The 18652-nt window shown below is 56.0% G+C and overlaps 1 protein-coding gene across 2 annotated transcripts; it reads left to right on the top strand.

Annotated features, from left to right (window-relative positions):
* Positions 1 to 325: 325 nt before the first annotated feature.
* On the top strand, positions 326 to 9115 carry EFNA3 (ephrin A3). 2 transcript variants are annotated; one of them, XM_061404463.1, is made up of 5 exons: positions 326 to 540; positions 6655 to 6968; positions 7431 to 7496; positions 7684 to 7761; positions 7976 to 9115. In XM_061404463.1, exons 1-5 carry the CDS (start codon positions 413 to 415, stop codon positions 8104 to 8106), a joined length of 717 nt encoding a protein of 238 aa, XP_061260447.1. In that variant the 5' UTR covers positions 326 to 412; the 3' UTR covers positions 8107 to 9115. The 2 variants fall into 2 exon arrangements, with proteins under 2 accessions (XP_061260447.1, XP_061260455.1); XM_061404471.1 differs by lacking the exon at positions 7684 to 7761 and having other exon boundaries at positions 340 to 540.
* The last annotated feature ends 9537 nt before the right edge of the window (positions 9116 to 18652 follow it).

Raw genomic sequence — 18652 nt, 5'->3', positions numbered from 1 at the left:
CCCAAGCTTCTTCTCAAGTCTCCCATCCCAGAAATGAATGTTGACAAGAGATTGAGATCCCTGTCTTGGCCTCCCTAGCCTTCTTATCCAGACTGGGGAGCAAAAGATACGGGACCGGCGGTAGCAAATTAAACCTACGAGGGAGAGGCGAGGAGCGCTCGGGTTGTTCCCGAGGGGGCAGCACGGTTCTCACCTCCCACGCGCCGCGCGCGCTCCGGGCCCGAGCGGGGCGGGGCCTGACGGGAGCGCGCCAGGGGCGGGGCCTTGGGGGCGCGCCCGGGAGGGCGGAGGGAAGGGCTGGGGGCGTGGCCTAAGGCTCGGGGGCTGGCGGCGGCGGCAGCAGGGAGCTGGGAAGCGAGAAGCCGGGAGCGCGGGGCTCAGTCGGGGGGCGGCGGCGGCGGCGGCTCCGGGGATGGCGGCGGCTCCGCTGCTGCTGCTGCTGCTGCTCGTGCCCGTGCCGCTGCTGCCGCTGCTGGCCCAGGGGCCCGGGGGGGCGCTGGGAAACCGGCATGCGGTGTACTGGAACAGCTCCAACCAGCAGTGAGTCGGGGGCCCAGGGAGCCCATGCGTCTCGCGTCAGTGAGAGGGGGAGGCCTGGGAAGTCCTGGGGGAACCTGGGGTGGCAGTCCTGGGAAACCACAGTTGGGGGCTATAAGGCGAGGGAGAGGGGGACACACTCTGTGGGCGTCTATGAAACTCAGCGGGTGTCTGAAAGAGGCTGTTAAGGTAGAGTAACCAGGGCTTGGGCCGAGCGGAGGAGGCTGCTTGGGAACACCCCACCCCACCTTGGCTTCTCTCCACACCCGCCTCTGGAATAGCTTACCCCCCACTCGACAGTTCCCCCATCTTCATCTCCTTCGGCCGGCCTGGGGTTTGGGAGCACCAGCATGCTGGGGATAGGCCGCCGCACTTGGGGAGCCCAGGGATGACCTGTTTTCAGTGGCGAGCGTTTCTAGGGGTTCTGGGCATGACTCCTGCTTTAACAAGTGAGGTCCAAAGCTGAGGCAAGGAGTCCGGACGAGCACCTCCTCAGAAGGAAGGTGAATGGATTGCCCTGGTTGTATAGATAAGCGGGGCTGGAATGAGCTGGGGCTGGGTCGCCAAGTTGCGGGGTTCTGGAGGTGCCGCTTGGATAGGATAGGAACGTGGGGTACCGGCGAAAGGGAGAAAGGCAAGGAGATGTCGGCGTGTCACACACACACCCGGGCTGGGGACAGCGTGTGGCTCCAAGTGTGAGCGGGCGTGCGCGGCTGTCAGTGTGCGTGTGTGTCTGAGTGTGTGATTTGTGTGTCTGCGTCGGCGATCGTCTGGGGGTGGGAGCGGGCGACGGGTCGAGGAGGGGGCTGCGGTCGCTGTCCGCGTGGCCGGCCGCGTCTGGGCTAGGGTAGCTGTCGGCGCCGCTGCGGTCTGGGCGGGTGTCAGGGCGGCCGTATGGTTTCCCGGGGTGTGTGGAGCGGCGGCTGGGTGCCGGCTGCGGGGCCAGTTTCTCATTCTGCTCAGTCCTTGCTGCCCTTGTCTTCTCCTCCCCGCCGAGCCGCTGTGTGTATCACCCCTGCCGCCTCCGTGTGTGTCTGTGTGTTGGGGGGATCCCTGGGGACACGGGGGTCACTGTCACACCTGCCCAGGCGGCGGCGGCGCACTGTCTCTGGCTCCCCATCCCAGGGGGCGACTCGGGAGCAAATGGCGAGGCCCCTCGAGAGGGGACCAGAGGGCCGGGCGGCCGCGACCCCCAACCTCCCGGGGGAGGGGCTGCCGCTCGCGGCTCCTGCTCTTTGTTGTTTGGGGCTCTGCGCCTCCCCCTCTCTCCCTCCTCGCGCCCGGAGTGTCAGACTGGGGGTGGGGATGAGGCAACGACGCCCCCCTCTCGCTTCCCATGGAAACCTCGGGGGTGGGGATACGGCCCCTCCCCCCCCAGCGGGACTCGGAGAACTCCGGGGGCCGCTAGGAGCTGACTCCCCTTCTCTATCTAGCTCGTTCCCTCCCCCAGACTCACACGTCCGCCCCCCGCCCCGCTAGAGTCTGGCAGGGAGTGGAGAGCACGCAGGTGAGGGTCTCCGGGTTCCCCACCACGGTCAGGGCACCCTCACGTTCTTAGGATAAGCCGGAGCCAGGGGATGCGGGAATGGCGGGGATAGGGCTGAAGGGGGGATGTTGTTGATCAGGTTCCCCTCCCCCGCATACACCTGGGCGCAGGTGAAAGCCCTGGGAGGGGGTGGGGGAGCCCAGGTTCCGAGAGCCTCCTTTCTGTCTTCCCTGCTCCTCCGCAGGTCTGGACCAGTAGAGATGGGAGGGGGCGCGTACCAGGCCGGGAGGCCGCCGCCGCCCCCGCCTCGCTTCCTCCGCCTTTGTTGCCGCTGCGCCCGGGCTCCCCGGCTCCCTCACTGCGGCAGCCGCGGCCCCATAAATCGTGAGAGCGACGTGCTCCGGAGCCGGGAGTGGAGAGGGCCAGGGAGCTGGGGGCGGGGCCGGGCCGAGCCACAGGCTCCCGTGTCCCCTCCCCCCGGTCACGTGAGCTGGACTCCTGGCTCCCACCCCCCCATCACGTGCCAAGGGTCTCTGCCCCCTGGGGTCACGTGAAGAGGGTCTTGCGACCCCGCCTCCTGGGGGTCACGTGGGAGGGTACTGGTGGGACACGTGCGGTGGCCTCTTTGACAGACCTGGGGGCAGTACCCTGCACAGCGACCGTGATCTTGCCCCTATCCCGCACTCAGTCCCTCCGTTTGGTCCTCTGGAATAGAGGAAACCTGTTCCCAGTCTGGCCCAGAAACCGAGCATGGGGGAACCTTACTGGAAGAAAGCATGAGAGTGTGAGGTCGAGGGGTCCCATGAGCCCGGAACTGAATGGCGGGGGGCGGGACCGGCCAGTGGCCAAATGGAAGCGCCCAGGTCTGTGCTTCATTTCTTTGCAGAACTGTCCAAGGGTGCTGGCATTCGCCCCAATCTCAAAAAGCGTCAGAATATCTTTCTCTAGCTGTCTCCCTACCTGTCTCTTTATCTCTTAAATGTTTCTGTTGCTCATCTTTCATTCATACATTCATTCAACAAATATTTATTGAGGCTCTACTACGTCCCTGTTTGGTCTTCCTCTCTCTTTTCTTCCTGTCACCGAGTCTCTGCCCTGAACCGGTTCCCTGTCCCTGATACTCTCTCCTTTGCGTCCCTGTCTCCGTCTTTGCTGTCTGTGGGCCTCTCTGGAGCGGCCTCTATGGCTCTCCCTTTCTCCAAGCCTCTCTCCCGTCTCATTCTAATATCTCTTTCTCGGTTTCTGGATTCCTCTCTTTCTCACTGCCTCACTCCCTTTCACCTCTCGGTGAATCCAGTCTCCTGTTCATCCCCCCTCTCGGTGTGCGTCTCCCTCTCACTCCATTTCTGTGTGTCTCGCTTTCGGCGGGTCTCTCGCGCTTCTCCGCCGCTGCAGATCAATAAACCTTCGCCGCCGCCGCCGCCGCTGTCGCAGGGAGGAGGGGCGGGGATGTGGGGCGCGCTGATTTTCTCCCACCCGACGCCGGCCGGAGAAGCCCGGAGCCGAATCCCGAGCTGGCGAGACCCAGTCCGGTGGGGCGCGGAGGCACAGGGCGCCGGAGGGGTGCGGGGGTGTCAGCGTGCACGCGCCGCCCCGCGAGCGTTCTCGCCAACCACCCATCCCAGCCCGGGCGCGCGGACCCCACGCCGCGCACACGTGGTCCGGCTTCGCCTGCTGGGGTGAGTGGCGCGCAGCCTCGGGGGCGCGCGCTAGAGGGAAGGAGAACAGGGGTCCGGTGTCTTTTTCCCTCCTCCACTTCCGTAGCTCTGCATCTTGGTGTTTAGAGGTGGGGGGCAGGGATTTAACAAGTTCAGGATCTCTTGGGATCCTTTCCTTACTCCCTGGTCTTGTTAAGACACACTGTTTACCAGCCCCTAATTGCCCCGGGGGGAGAGGTTTGCTCCTTCCCGGTTCCCCCGCCGCCCAGCCCACGAGGCTCGGGCAGACAGGGCATTGAAGGAGTGAAAGAGAGGGGTCGGAATGTGCACCGGGGGCGGCGAAAGCCGGGGTGAGGGGGCACCCCTCCAGGTGAGGTGTGTTGACCCTCGCCTTTCTGCGAGGGAAGTGGGAGGCTAGTAGGAGATGAAGTGAGGAAGAGTAGAGAACTGTTTGAAGGGGCAGGCACGTCCCAGTCCCCAGAGCCCAGCCTGCCTTCCTCTCCCGCGGGGGCGGGGTGGGGCGGGGTGTGGCTCGAGGTTAGAGAGGCGCGGCCCTAAAGGAGGGGTTAGCTGTGAAGCTAAGCCGGGGCCTAGCGGCACCTCCCTCTTTACTGCCAAAACTGGGAGGATGACAGATTCAATTAAAGCGCCCAAGCCAAGCAGACACCTCAGATCTCCCAGGAGTTGTGGCTGGGTTTTCCTGGCAGCCAGCCTTTTGCCCCCTGTCCACCACCTACCAACTGGGCAGTCATTCCCCCAGCAGTTCTTTCTCCCACATGCCCAGCAGGGAGGGTAGGGGCGTTTCAGGGGCGATTCATGCCACTCAGCCCAGAGTGTGTTGCAGGGAAACTACGCAGTGCCCTAGTGAGGCACTGCTTCAGGGCTGGAAACCCAGTGAGGCTCAAGGACAGAGGCCTCGAGTGCTGTGCAGCTGCTCCAGGTCTGGCACTGGGGGCCCCCTCCTCAAAGCCTGTGGGCGAGGAACAGTAGACTTTGAGCTTGTGGATAGAGAGGTAAAGCTGGGGTGGCAGCTGGGAGCTAGGCCTGGTCTAACCCGTTTTCCTGCTCCCAGTGCCCCAGGCCGAGACTCCTGCCCACCTGGGTGCCAGGGCCAGGGAGGAGCCAGAGTGACCCATCACTCCCATGGGAACCGAGGAGGGCTGGTGGCATTCTTGATGACTCAAGGAGGCTGAGCCCATTCTTACTGGAGTGCCTAAACACCAGCTCTTACCTGTCTTCCTTACTGCTAGGCTTGAAAGGGAGTGTTTGGGGAGGGGGTGGCACAGGCAAGGCCAAGGATGTAAGGTGAGGTGAGGAGGGACCCTCAAGGCCCCACCCCATCCAAAGGCCTCCAAGCTCACTTCACTAATGGATCTAATTACTGTTTGTGGAACTGGGAGGTGCCTGGTGACAAGGGGAGCGAGTCCTTCCCCTCAGGGAGTTCCCAAGAACCAGAGACCCCAGTGGTTTGACATTTTGCCAAGTATCCCATGCCTTCCTGTGTCCACTATACGCCCTTCTCACTGCCAAGATGTGTGCATTCCTACGAAAAGAAAATTAGGGGAAACTCCTGCCTACTTCTCTGAGTTTCTTTCTCCATTCAGATGTTTCTCCCATCCCCACACCACTCAATACCACCATCGAGAGAGCATTAAGACCAACACTTTGATGATAACTAGCAAGGCAGGTGGGGATTACAAGGGACCCAGCATCTGCTTCTCTGCCCATAGAAGGATCAGGGAAGTAAGAGGCACAGCCATCTTGTCTGGGCACTATGCCCACTACTTTGTTCAGCATCATTAAGGGGGAGTTAGTGTCAGGTTGAGGAGAGAGGGGTATAGAGATACCAGTTTTGGCATGACACCACATGGAGCCTTTGTGTTGAGTCCCTTAGCTCCCTAATCTGTTGTGTCACATTGGCATATGTGTTAGTCGCTCAGTCGTGTTGGACTTTTTGCAACCTATAGACTGTAGCCTACCAGGCTCCTCTGTTCATGGAATTCTCCAGGCAAGAATACTGAACTGGGTAGCCAGTCCCTTCTCCAGGGGATTTTCCCAACCCAGGGATCAAACCTGGCTCTCCTACACTGTAGGCAAATTTTTTTACCATCTGAGCCACCAGGGAAGTCCTGGTGTGTCACATTATTGGAGACCTAATTGTCCATACCCTCAGGGTGGAGGTCAGTGAGACTCAAGGTACAGAGACCAGTCATACTGTAGAGAGAGCATGTGCCAGTGTGTGTGTCTGTATAGGAAGGGCAGAGAAAGAGCTGAAGATTGCTGGGTCAACCAATACTGGCATGCCAGTCCGGCACACATATCACCTAGTTTTTCTATGTGTACGCTGCCTGTGAGTGGGCGGTGGACATATTTGTGTGTGTGCCACAGAACTTGTGCATGTATATGCATGAAGCCTGCATACATATGTCTGTGAGGGCAGGTCTTGTCGGACTCGCCATGGGGGTGGACTGGCAGCATCAGGAAAGCATGCTGGGAGAGGCGATGGAGGGTGCACATCCCTCCAAGGGATCCCTCCCACTTTCGCACTTCCATTCCTTCTATCCCTCCTCCCCACTAGTGAATTATGGGGAATGGACGGAGGAAATCCGGGCCTGGGTCTGGGAGTCACAGGGACCTGCGCCGTTTCTGTGGTAACCAAAGCATACGTTCCCTACTTCCCTCCACCCTTCTCCCCCGCCTCCTTTCCTTTGGAGGCCGGCCGGGCTTCCCTGCATCTCTGCTACCCTCTGGTGGCTACCAGGAGAAGGGCAGAACCAGGAGTGGGCCTGGAAAGATAGTGCGGGGATTGGAGGCACTAGGGCCCTGGGGATAGAGAAAGGGACTGAGAGGAGAGGAAGCTCAGAAGGAAAGCCTGGAGACTCTAAGGACCCTAGGGAAGGTCTGCGGAGAGGTGAGGTGGAAAGCGGGTTGGCTTTGGGTTTCTTCTCTCTGACCCGCTTCCTTCCCCCACAGCCTGCGGCGAGAGGGCTACACGGTGCAGGTGAACGTGAACGATTATCTGGATATTTACTGCCCGCACTACAACAGCTCAGGGGTGGGCCCCGGGGCGGGGCCAGGGCCCGGAGGCGGGGCGGAGCAGTACGTGCTGTATATGGTGAGCCGGGACGGCTACCGCACCTGCAACGCCAGCCAAGGCTCCAAGCGCTGGGAGTGCAACCGACCGCACGCCCCCCACAGCCCCATCAAGTTCTCGGAGAAGTTCCAGCGCTACAGCGCCTTCTCTCTGGGCTACGAGTTCCACGCCGGCCACGAGTACTACTACATCTGTAAGTGACGGCCTGGAGGCGGGCCGGGGCGGGGCCTAAGTGCCAGGGGGTGGAGTCCCGAGGGGCCGGGGCCCGGCCAGCGCTGCTGGCACTAGGTCTCTGTCGCTCCAAGTGATACCCCGGGATGAGGCGTGGGAGCTGGGGCCCTCAGGGTTCCAGCTCAGGGTCGTGAGGCTAAGAAAAGAGGTCTAGTGGCATTCTCAAAGGTCACAGAGTCACTGTTTCTGTGAGGGGCATTTCGGAGGCGGGACCTCAGGGTTCAGTTTATCGAGGGATAGGACCCCAGGAGCTTCTAGGGCTAACGGCAGAGCCACCACGACCAATGCCCAAAGGGTGGAGGAGGTACTGAAGGACACTGCGCAAGAGGGGCAGTCTGGAGGGAGTGAGGAGAGTTTCTGATCGAGGAGGGCACGGGGTAGAACATCTGGAGAAAAAGGGACTCAGGCCCAGTCTCCTCCCCAGCCACGCCCACCCACAACCTGCACTGGAAGTGTCTGAGGATGAAGGTGTTCGTCTGCTGCGCCTCCAGTGAGTATAATCGGCTCCCAGCCGCGACCCCAATCCTTGGCTCCCCTGCTTTGGGGCTCCCCTGGCTTCCTGGGGGTGGAGGTGGAGGGCACAGGCGAGGGGGACTCGCGCCCCAGCTGTAGCAGGGGGAGGGGATCCTGGCCCTGACTCTCCCCTCCTCTCTCCCCACCCGCACCCCACCCCGCAGCATCGCACTCCGGGGAGAAGCCGGTCCCCACTCTCCCCCAGTTCACCATGGGCCCCCATGTGAAGATCAACGTGCTGGGTGAGTCTGCGCAGCGCCCTCTGGTGGCCACTGCTGGAACCGCAGCCCCCTCCCCGGTGCCTGCTCCTCTTGCATGTCTTTCCCCCGGGGGCACTGATCCTTACCACCCCTGTGGTGCTCACGTCCCCCGCTCCACTGCTGCTACCGCTGCCGCGTGTTCCCGCCCCAGCGCGCAGCCCGGCTCTCACCAGTCTGTCTCTTCATCTATCCACAGAAGACTTTGAGGGAGAGAACCCCCAGGTGCCCAAGCTTGAGAAGAGCATCAGCGGTACCAGCCCCAAGCGGGAACATCTGCCCCTGGCGGTGGGCATCGCCTTCTTCCTGATGACACTCTTGGCCTCCTAGCTCTGCCCCCTCCCTTGGAGGGGAGAGATGGGGCGGGGCTGGGACAGAGCAGGGAGCCTTTGGCCTCTCCAGGGAAGCCTAGCCGTGGGGCCTAGACCCCTCCTCTGACGGCTGGAAGTGGGGTCTGCAGCATACATCTGTGCTCACCCCTCCTGTCCCCTCTCCACCAAGTAGGGCACTGTAGTGGACCAGGTACAGGGACAGCCACGGGTCCCAAGTGGCCTTGTGGCTCTGGTAATGTTTGGTACCAAACCCGGGAGCTGTAAAGGGCGGTGTTCAGGACTCCCTGCCCCCTGGTACCTTTCTGTGACCCCTGGTGCCCTCCCCCTTTGTCCCCCCACCCCCGAGAGACAAATGTGCCCCAGAGAGAGCAAATCGAAGTGTGGGAGACACCCCCAGTCACTCTCTTCCAGGGCCAGAACACAGGGAGGGGACTAGATGGGTGAGGGGGTGGCACCACCTGCTGCCCCTCCCCTGTTTACAGCAATAAGCACGTCCTCCTCCCGTTCCCACTCCCAGGATTGTGGTTTGGATTGAATCCAAGTTTACAAGCAGACACCACTGCGGGGGGCCGCCGACAGTGGACAAGGGTGACAAGGGGTGGGCATTGGGGTGCCAGGCAGGCATGTACAGACTCTATATATCTATATATAATGTACAGACGGACAGAGTCCCTCCCCCTCCTTAACCCCCTGACCTTCCTTGACTTCCCCCTCCAGCTTCAGATCCTTTCCCCACCAGGTTAGCCCCCCCAACCCCGGGGGACCCCCTGGCCCCTCTTTTGTCTTCTGTGAAGACAGGACCTATGCAACGCACAGACACTTTTGGAGACCGTGAGACAACAATGCCCCCTCCCCTCCAGCCCTGAGCCGGGGCCCAGCTCCCAGGACCTTGCTCTGCCCATCCTCTGTGGTCCCCACCCATCCTCCTGGGCCTTTTTCAAGTGCTTTGGCTGTGACTTTCATACTCTGCTCTTAGTCTAAAAAAAATAAACTGGAGATAAAAATAACTGAGTGTGTGTGATTTCCAGGGGCCATCACTCTTCTGTACACTGGTTAAATAAACCCCACAGGTCACAAGGCCTGGGGAGGAGACAGGACTCTAGGGCCAAAGGGTCAACTGAATATCTTGCTATGTAGCTCATCTCCCCTAAGGAGACACCTCTGTGTGGAGGAGCAATAAAGGCTTCTGAGCAGGGCCTGGATGACTTTGGGCAACACACTCAACCTCTCTGAGCCGCAAGTATCTCATCAGAAAATCTAGTTATAATACATCTCTCACAGGATTGGTGTAAAGATTAAATGGCAGAGGGAATATAAGGCTCAATGATGATGGTTTTCTCCTTTCCTTCCCATTCTATTCTGTAACCAGAAGTTCTTGACTGGGGTCTATGGATTTCAGGGGGTTGTGAAACTAGATAGGAAAAGATTATATCTTTACTTTTACTCACCTGTAACTGAAATTTACCATTCTCCTATGTACGGGCAATAAGCCACAGTAGTTTTAAGAGTGCCTGTGACTTTGTAACCAACAGAAATCACAGATGTGTTCAGAATGTGTTATAGTTTTTGAAGATATTACAAAATATCATTTACTCTCATCACTACTTTGAAATAACCGTAGTTGTTAGATCTTGTTTTTAATGTGTTAATAAAGAAGCATATATATTACTATACCAAAAAATGTAGATGTTTTATAACTGTGTTTCAATATAATTGGTTTCCTTTATAATCCTTTGCAATTTTTTTTTCCATTTAAAAAGTTATGGCTGGACTTCCCTGATGGTCTGGTGGTTAAGAATCCACCTGCCAATGCAGGGGATATGGGTTAGATCTATGGTCCGGGAAGATTCCATGTGCCATGGGGCAACTGAACCCATGTGAGACAACTATTGAGCCCGCACTCTATAGAGTCCATGCTCTGCAAACAAGAGAAGCCACTGCAATGAAAAGCCCACACACGACTAGAGAGGAGTCCTCTCTCATTGCAACTAGAGAAAGCCCGCACACAGCAATGAAGTCCCAGCGCAGCCAAAAATAAAGAAATATTAAACAACAAAAACAAACAGAAAACATTATGGCCAAAAGGCAGAGAGTTTGCTGGTGCTGGGGCAGCACGTAACTACAGCCTCCTGTGTCCATCAGGAGAGTGAGGGGACAGAAGGTGAAAGCTGGGACAGGGCCTTCCCTGGCAGTCCAGGGAATGCATTCCATTGCATAAGAATCTGCATTCCAATACAGGAGGCATGAGTTCAATCCCTGTTCAGGGAAATAGGATCCCACATACTGTATGGTGTGGCCGAATAATAATAATAAAAAAGATGGGACCACGGTGGAAGCAGTCAAAGGTCATAGCCCCTCCCAAGCCAGGTGAGGTCAGGGTTGTTCAGGTGGGCACTTTGGGAGGGCAGTGAAGGGTTGCTGATAGGGGCTAAAGTCTATCCAGGTGGCCCTTGCCCAGCCAAGCTCCCTGGCCTGAGAGTGGGTGTCTTTTTCTTCATTGTCTAGCTATGACTCCAGCCCAACCAGGGCACTGTGTGGGCAGGCTGGTCCTGGGTGAGCGCCCCTCCTGTGTGTCCTGTGGCTCTTACCAGCTACATTGTGACTCTCTGGGCAGCAGGGACTGTGTCTTCTCCCTCTCTGTACTCCTGCAACACAGGAAATGGAATTTCCACTGGACCCTGGAGAGTGGGTAGATTTTGCACCAGCAGAGCTGTGGGAATGGGGGTGCGGGGGCAGGTGGGGAAAGGACCAGGGAAGGTCAGCGCGGTAGTCTGAGGCTCCCAATGTGAAGACAAGACTGGAAAAGTTAAGGCTCATCGGTCCAGTTGTTCATGGATTCAATAGACATTTATTGGTACCTGCTGAGTGCTAGGCCCTATCCTGGGGACTGAGGATACAAAGAAGACACAGTTTTTAGCCTCAGGATCATAATTCATCATGGGTTATATGTGTGTGATGATAGGTGAAGAGGAATTAGTAACACACACACATATGAACATACAATCAGGTGTTACACTGGTAGATGCCAGGAGGCTACAGGAACCCGGAGGAAAAACCACACCCTACCCCGGGGACACAGGAGGAGGAGATACACAGAGCTGGGGCCCTACTGGGACCTTGAAGGCTGAGGAGAATGGGTTTGTCCCATAAAGGAGCCGCAGCTGTGGGCCCCAGGCTGCAGGCTCCCTCCAATCCCAGGGCCACATGGGGCAGGAGCTGGCCAGCTTGGGATGGGGAGGGCCTAGTGGGTTTAAAAAAATCCGAGAATGGGGGACTTGCCTGGTGGTCCAGTGGTTAGCGTGTTCCCAATGCAGGGGGCCCAGGTTCGATCCCTGGTTGAAGTACTAAATCCTGCATGCCAAAACTCAAGATCCCACGTGCTGCAACTAAGACCCGGAGCAGTCAAGTAAATAAATAAAAATTAAATAAAAAAAAAAAAGTCTAAGAATGGGAAGGCTGTAAAAAGGCCAGTCAGTGGAGCAGGAGCTAGACCAAGCCAGCTTTCATTCACTCAGTACCTACTATGGGCCCGACTTCCTGCCCATTGCTTCACACGCATTGCAGGCACGACGCCTTTGGAAGTCTTGCTCAACCAATAGCACTGATGAGAAAACTTGAGGGTCTAAGAGGCCATGTCCCTCAAGGTTGGCATTCAAAGTGGATCTGCCTGTCACTGTGCTCTGAATACTGGACCCTGAACCACCACCTGGAGCCCTTCCCCACAAATCCTGATTGCCTCTTGCCACCTCATCCACCAAAGTCACTCAGAGTTCTTGGGGAAAGACATCAAAGGACCTCAGACCCGGACTGGAGGAGCCAATCAAAAGCCCACATTTTACATACATTAAAACCAAGGCTCTGAGAGAGCAAGTGAGTTGCCCACAGTCACTTCGATATCCATGGCAGACCCAGGACTGAAACTCAGGTGTCCTGAGCCCCCATTTTTCCTACCAGATTGTGATGCCCCAGAAGAGAAGATCTGCGTCTTCCCAGGAATTGCAGCCTGGTCTTTGAAACCTCTTAAATCCCCACAGGCAGGGATTAAGGAGGAAGCACCACACACATCAATATCTCTTCATTTTCCCCCAGGCTGGGGCTTCAGGAAGCTCTGGGATGCTGCTGGGATACCCTTCAGGCAAGGCTTTAGTTTCCAGAGCATGTAAAAGGGAGTAGGGTGAGGACTCAGCACTTAGATACACAGATCCCATGACCCTGAGCCTGCGGGGCACAGGGCCTCTGCCTTGGGGCCTAAAAGTCTGCATAGCCCAGCACTTCCTGGCCCAGGCCGAGGTGAGATGAAGCCTGTGGTGGGCCAGCCTGAAAGCAAAGGCTGGAGGTGAGAGTGAGGGCAGGGGTGGCAGGCAGGCAGGAAAGGGGCCTACGATCCAGACTCAATACCTGCTGATGGAGAAGATAAAGCAGGAAAGAGGTGCGCAGAACCACATGCACAGCTGGGCTACAGGACTGAGCAGGATACTGGGGGGAAGGGGAAGGATGCAGCAGGGCGCGGGGAAGCCAGGCTAAGACACTTCCTTCCTGCTGCCAACCCCCAGCACCTGGGATGCCCCTAAATTCTACTCATGGCTACCAGACAGTGCCCCCGGGACCTGACATACTGCTGGTGTCCTGGCCACATCCCCGAAGAACATGGCCCTAAGGCCAGGGAAGTTCAATTTAGTGAGCGGTGCTGGCTTTAGACTGGCAAAGCCAGCTCCAGATGGCAGGGCATCACCCCACCCCCACCCCCTGCCCCGGTAGGGTCCTCTCACCCTTGATGTCTAGTTCTGGTCACCTCCACACAGGCCTCAAGAGGGGTCGTATCAACACACGCTGGGATTCCCAGAAGGTCCTCAAAGGGGCATCCCAGGACATGGACAGACAGAAACGCTCACACATCCTTTCCTTCCTACCCTCCCCAGGGTGAGAAACAGCAGCCACAACTAACAACTCTACACAGATTTTGGCTGGAGGAGCGAGGTTAGAGAGCCAGCCACATCCTCCCCTTCTGGATGTGAGGTCAGCAGGGCTATTGGCAATCCAGGCTGGGCTCAAAGCCTTGTCCCCGGGGTTGGGGGCCTGCAAGGGTGGGTGTTGGCTCTTGAGGGGGCCTGAGGGCTGCCCTGGGGGGTGCTTTGGGCTCAGCATGTTTTGGAGCCTGGCGCAGGGTGGAGACCTCCCCTCCCATCTTCCATCTCAGAATTTCTCTGACCCTTGACCCCCTTCTCTCCCTCCCTTCAGTTTTAGAAGCTTTGGGGTTGAAAGAGGACTTGGGCCCCGTCCACACCTGTCCAGCTTAGAGCTACTCAGCTCCAAAACCTTCCGTGGTCTCCCTTACCCTCCCTGTTCTGCCCAGTTGGCAAACCCAGGAGCATGGGCTGAGCAGGGGTACACCGGTCATGGGGTAGATGTGGGGGTGACATGGGCTGGGCTGGGGCAGAGGTTGAAATGGAGGGACATGAGCTAGGACCAGGAGATATGACCCGGATGGGGGTCACAGGGGTGGATGAAGGACATGAGCTAGGTAGGGGCGAGGGCTACCTCGCCCTAGGAGGGACAGAGGTGGGAAGTGCTGGGGACCCACAGGCTGGGTAGCTCATCCTGGATGTCCTACTGGCAAGCGTGATGCTGACACAGAGAAACAACCCAGATGTGCTAGGGCCGAGCCAGCCGGGACACCATGGGTCCAGAGCAGGAAGAGCAGCTGCAGGCAGAGCCAGTGACCTGAGATGTGAGCCGGGAGGCCTGGGCTCCGGTTTCCACAGAGGCTGAAGAGAGGAGGGGCAGATGCGGCCCCTCCTCCAGAAGGCCAGTATCACACTCTTGGCTTTCACCACAGCGTCTGGCCAAGGGTAATTAGGGGGCTGTTACCATACTTGGCTACAAAACTGCGGACGGACCGGCCTGGGGACCGGAGAGAGTTCAGTTCAAGTGGCCTTGGAGTCTCCCGACCTGCCCCTGAGAGGCTGCTGTTGGCCAGGGGGGACGCTCTGGCCTTGTGTTCAGGCTCACACACAATTTTGCACACTTCAATTCACACCGAGTCATATAACTTCACAAACTGGCGACCCCACACAGTCAATGAAATTCCCTGCTCCAGGAGGGGGCGGCGGTGGGGGATGACAACCTGCAGGGGCCTCAGAAAGGAAGGCAGGGCCTCTGTTTACACAGCTGAAGTGGAAGGGGCCTCCCTGGGCCGAGGGAACAGCCCAGGCACTGCAAGCCCAGCGGCACCCCCGCCTCGGCCCCCGCCCGTGGGCAGACCCCTGACACACACTCCTTCGCCCCTTCCACACACATTCAGGCGTGTGTGCTCAACACACTTCCAAGTCACACTCCCACCTTTCACAGGCACCCAGCACACACAGGAAGGTCACACTGTCTAACACACTCAGCGAACTCAAGCCCACACACGGGTGGAGGGGCTCCCTGGCACTCAGACCGCACGTGCATCCAGGGACACACTTGAGGACCGGGATCCGACCGATGACAGTTGCCAACACAGACCGTTCTGACGTCCCACCTAAACAAAGTGTTTCCTGCCGGGAAGGGAAGCAGCCCAACCGACTGGACCAAGTCTGAAGTCCGGGGACATCTACGGGAGGGACCAGTGCCACATTCACTCCCTCTGGAACCCACAGGTCGCGTCAACAGCTACACAGGACACAAAAACAAACCCCAGGACCCCCAGGATATGCCCAGACACACTCGCAGACGCAGAGTGAGGGGCTTCTCACCCACTGCTGTATGTACAGACTCGCATCCACGTGGGCGTTAGACACAGATGCCCACCACAGCTCCTCCCAGGGGGCCCTGGGCAACACCCCCATTCCTGCCATAGGCTGCTCAACAGGGAGTCAACAATGAAACGGACCGCCTCTGCACACCACAGACATCCTTGCGCGCTCACACACACACCAGACCCTGAGCCTGGGGGACCCACAGGGGGATGGACCCACAGAGCCTGTCCCACTCTGTGTGGGGCCATGTCCCCACATCCACCTCTCTGGGCACCAGCAATTTCCACTCTGGGCACAGACGCCCCAGACCAAGCCTGGAGGGTGATCCTGGCACCTCTCTGTGTACTGAGGCCTGCCAGGACCTGGTCTGACCCCTAGGAAGGGCTCACAACCCGCCTTGGGAGCATTCCTCACTCCTTGAGGGCTGAGCACGCCCTGGCCCTGTGCTAAGGTATACTCTTACACCTTGTACAAGGTATACAACCCTTCACTCTGGTTGGTATACAACCCACAGTGAAAGGGCAGTTTGGCTGGGCCTGTAGGCAAGGCCTGTCAGAGAAGGCTTTTGGGGAGGCAAGAGGCTTGAGGGATGGTTGGCAGATTGCCAGCTAGCGTGTGGGAGTTGGCTGGCGGACTAGGAGGGAAGACAGGCCAGGCAGAGGGGGCGGCTACCCAAAGGGCAGAGGCTGTTGTTTACGTTTCATAGCATAAGCAGTCACAAAAACATTCACATTCGCAGTGGAGCACATCCTTTTCACACAGAGCGTCTTTATGAGCGGGCGCGCGCGCGCACACACACACACACACACGCCCCTCTCCAGCACGAGTTTGCGGTCCCTTTCCCTCCCAGGACTACTCTGCGGGCTCTGTTCCCATCGTCTCCGTGTGCATGGTGCCCCCTAGAGGTTTTCCTCGCACATCTGCGCCCGGGCTGAGGGGCCGCCTGCCGTGGGTGTTGGCAGCGACACCCGCAGCGAGTAAGGGCCGGTGGCGGGGCAGCTGGGCGTATCTCAGCAGCCCGTGAGCCTCCGGGGGCTGGGGACAGCGAGGGAGCCAGAAGCGGCCGGTTCGCTTTTAGCCAAAAGCACTTAAGCAGAGGCCTGAGTTAAAAATAGGCTGGATTTACTGCCAGAAGGTGGCAGGAGAGGAAGCTCTTTTCTGACAGTACTTAATCCGTCCTAAACAGCTGGAGGCTCAGTGGGACACCCCCGCCTCCCTTCCCGCCCCTCTGGCGTGAGGAACCCAACCCAAGAGCTCAGTCTGCAGAGCGGGCAGCCAGCGAGGCCCTGTGGGTGCCTGTGACCGTGACTCCATTTTATCTTCTTTACTATTTTATTAAGTTATACTTTAAAACGTTGGGGTTTTTTTTTTTTTTTTTTGGCATGGCTCCTCTAGGATTACAGAATACATCTTTAATATATCATAGACTATCTTCGTTAAGTAATATCAGACCATTTATTTATAGTGCACTTTATTTATCATATAAGCACCTCACTTTTGCCTGTTTCCCACCTCCTAGTCTGTGCTATTGTCGTCCTGCACTTTATTTCTTCTACATATCCCATAAATCCCACCCATATTACTATTTTTTTAATCCCTCCACCATCATTTAAAGAGAAATTTAAAGCAAGAAAATAGTCTTTTATATTTACCCGTATATTTATCATTTCTGGAGCTCTTCATTCCTTTGTGTAGACAGAGATTTCCATCTGGTATCATTTTTCTTCTGCTTGAAGGACTTAAAAATTTTTCTTATAGTGCAGATCTGCTGGTGATGAATTCTTTCAGCTTTTGAATGTCTGGATGCATCTTTTTTCCCTCTTCAGTTTAGAAAGACATCTCCCCTGAATTCTCGGTTGACAGCTTCATCTTTTAGAATTTTAAAGACGTTGCTCCATTGTCTCAGGTGTGTGTTGTTTCTGACGAGAAGTCTGCTTCTCTTTTTCCTCTTAATGTGTTTTTTGCTCTAGCTGCTCTTAAGATTTTCTCTTCATCAGTGGTGTTCGGCAGTGATTAGGCAGATTATGCTGTGCTTTCATATTTCTTATGGGTTTGCTGAGATTCTTAGATATATACATTTATAGTTTTTGTCAAAAGTGCAAAATCTCTTGACCATTATTTCTTCAAATATTTTTCTGTCACCCCTCTCCCCACTTTTCTGGCTCTTCAAACAGGTGTATGTGCTACTTGATATTATTCCAGGGCTCTCTGATCACTGCTTCTACAACTACTGCTTCCTTCTCTCCTTCTTCTTTTTCTGTCTTTTTCCTCTCTGTGTTTCATTTTAGCTACTTTCTATTGCTAAGTCTTCAAGTTCACCCAGCTTTTCTCTGTGGTGTCTAATCTGCTTTAAATTCCATCCAGGCCACACTCACCCTTTGTGATGGCCCACACTCTGTCTGTGGAGTGTGCTTCTCTCTGAATCTGAATAAATCCACTTCTTAGCTAAAATATATATATATATATATATATATATATATATATATATCTCCAGTGTATTTTTCATCCCAGTCCTTGTAATTTTCATTTCCAGAAGTTCAACTGATGTCTAATTTTCTTTTTCATATTTTCCTTATCATGTTTCTGTATTTCTTCATCTTCCCAAACACATGGAAAATATTTATTAATAGTTACTTAAAATTCTTTGACTACTAATTCTATCATCTGTGTTATTTCTGGATCTATTTTGGTGGGTTGATTTTTCTCATTTTGGGTCTTATTTCCCCTCTTCTTTGCATGTGTGGTAATTATCAGTTGGATGTCAGACACTGAATTTTATGATGTTTGGTACTGGACTTTTTTGTTTAAATTGCTTTGAATATTTTTGAGCCTCATTCAGGGACACAGCTAGGTTACTTGAAAACAGATTGACCTTTTAAAACTTGATTTTAAGTGCGATTTGTCAAGACCAAAATAGCATTTCATTTAGGGCTAATTTGGCCTGGTCACTGAGGTAATACTCTTCTGAGAAGTCTACCTGATGCCCATGTATCAGCCAGGAACATAACTGTAACAAGACATTCACTAGTAAGAAATAAACGGAACTCTAAAGGCATATGCTGCTGCTGCTGCTAAGTCGCTTCAGTCGTGTCCAACTCTGTGAGACCCCATAGACAGCAGCCCACCAGGCTCCCCCGTCCCTGGGATTCTCCAGGCAAGAACACTGGAGTGGGTTGCCATTTTCTTCTCCAATGCATGAAAGTGAAGTCGTTCAGTCGTGTCTAACTCGTAGGGACCCCATGGGCTGCAGCCTACCAGGCTCCTCCGTCCATGGGATTTTTCAGGCAAGAGTACTGGAGTGGGGTGCCATTGCCTTCTCCAAAAGGCATACGAGAATAGAAGATAACAGGAACAGCCACTACTTCTAGGGCTGAGAGAAAGTTTCCAAGGATGAGCCCTCCCCCAGCTGCGTCTGAGAAGCTGCATTAACTACAGAAGCCTGTGGAGACAGCACACCAGAATCCAGAAGGAAAAATTCTTCCTCCCACATTGTCTCTCCAGCTCCTCCATTGACATAACTTACATCATGCCCAAGCTTCCCAGGTGGTGCAGTGGTAAAGAACCCACCTGCCAAAACAGGAGACATAGAAGATGTGGGTTTGATCCCTGGGTCCGGAAGATCCTCTGGAGGAGGAAATGGCAACCTACTCCAGTACTTTTGCCTGGAAAATTCCATGGACAGAGGAGCCTGGCGGGCTACAGTCCACAGGGTGGCAAAGAGCTACACACGACTGAGCACAGCACACATGCACAACATCATGCCCAAAGCAAAGATGACCATTACGGACTGTGTAGGAATATCAGGGC

This window comes from Bos javanicus, chromosome 3 (assembly GCF_032452875.1).
Source record: "Bos javanicus breed banteng chromosome 3, ARS-OSU_banteng_1.0, whole genome shotgun sequence".
NCBI lineage: Eukaryota > Metazoa > Chordata > Mammalia > Artiodactyla > Bovidae > Bos > Bos javanicus.
Note: the sequence above shows the minus strand (reverse complement) of the source record. Positions and strands in the feature narration are given on the sequence as shown.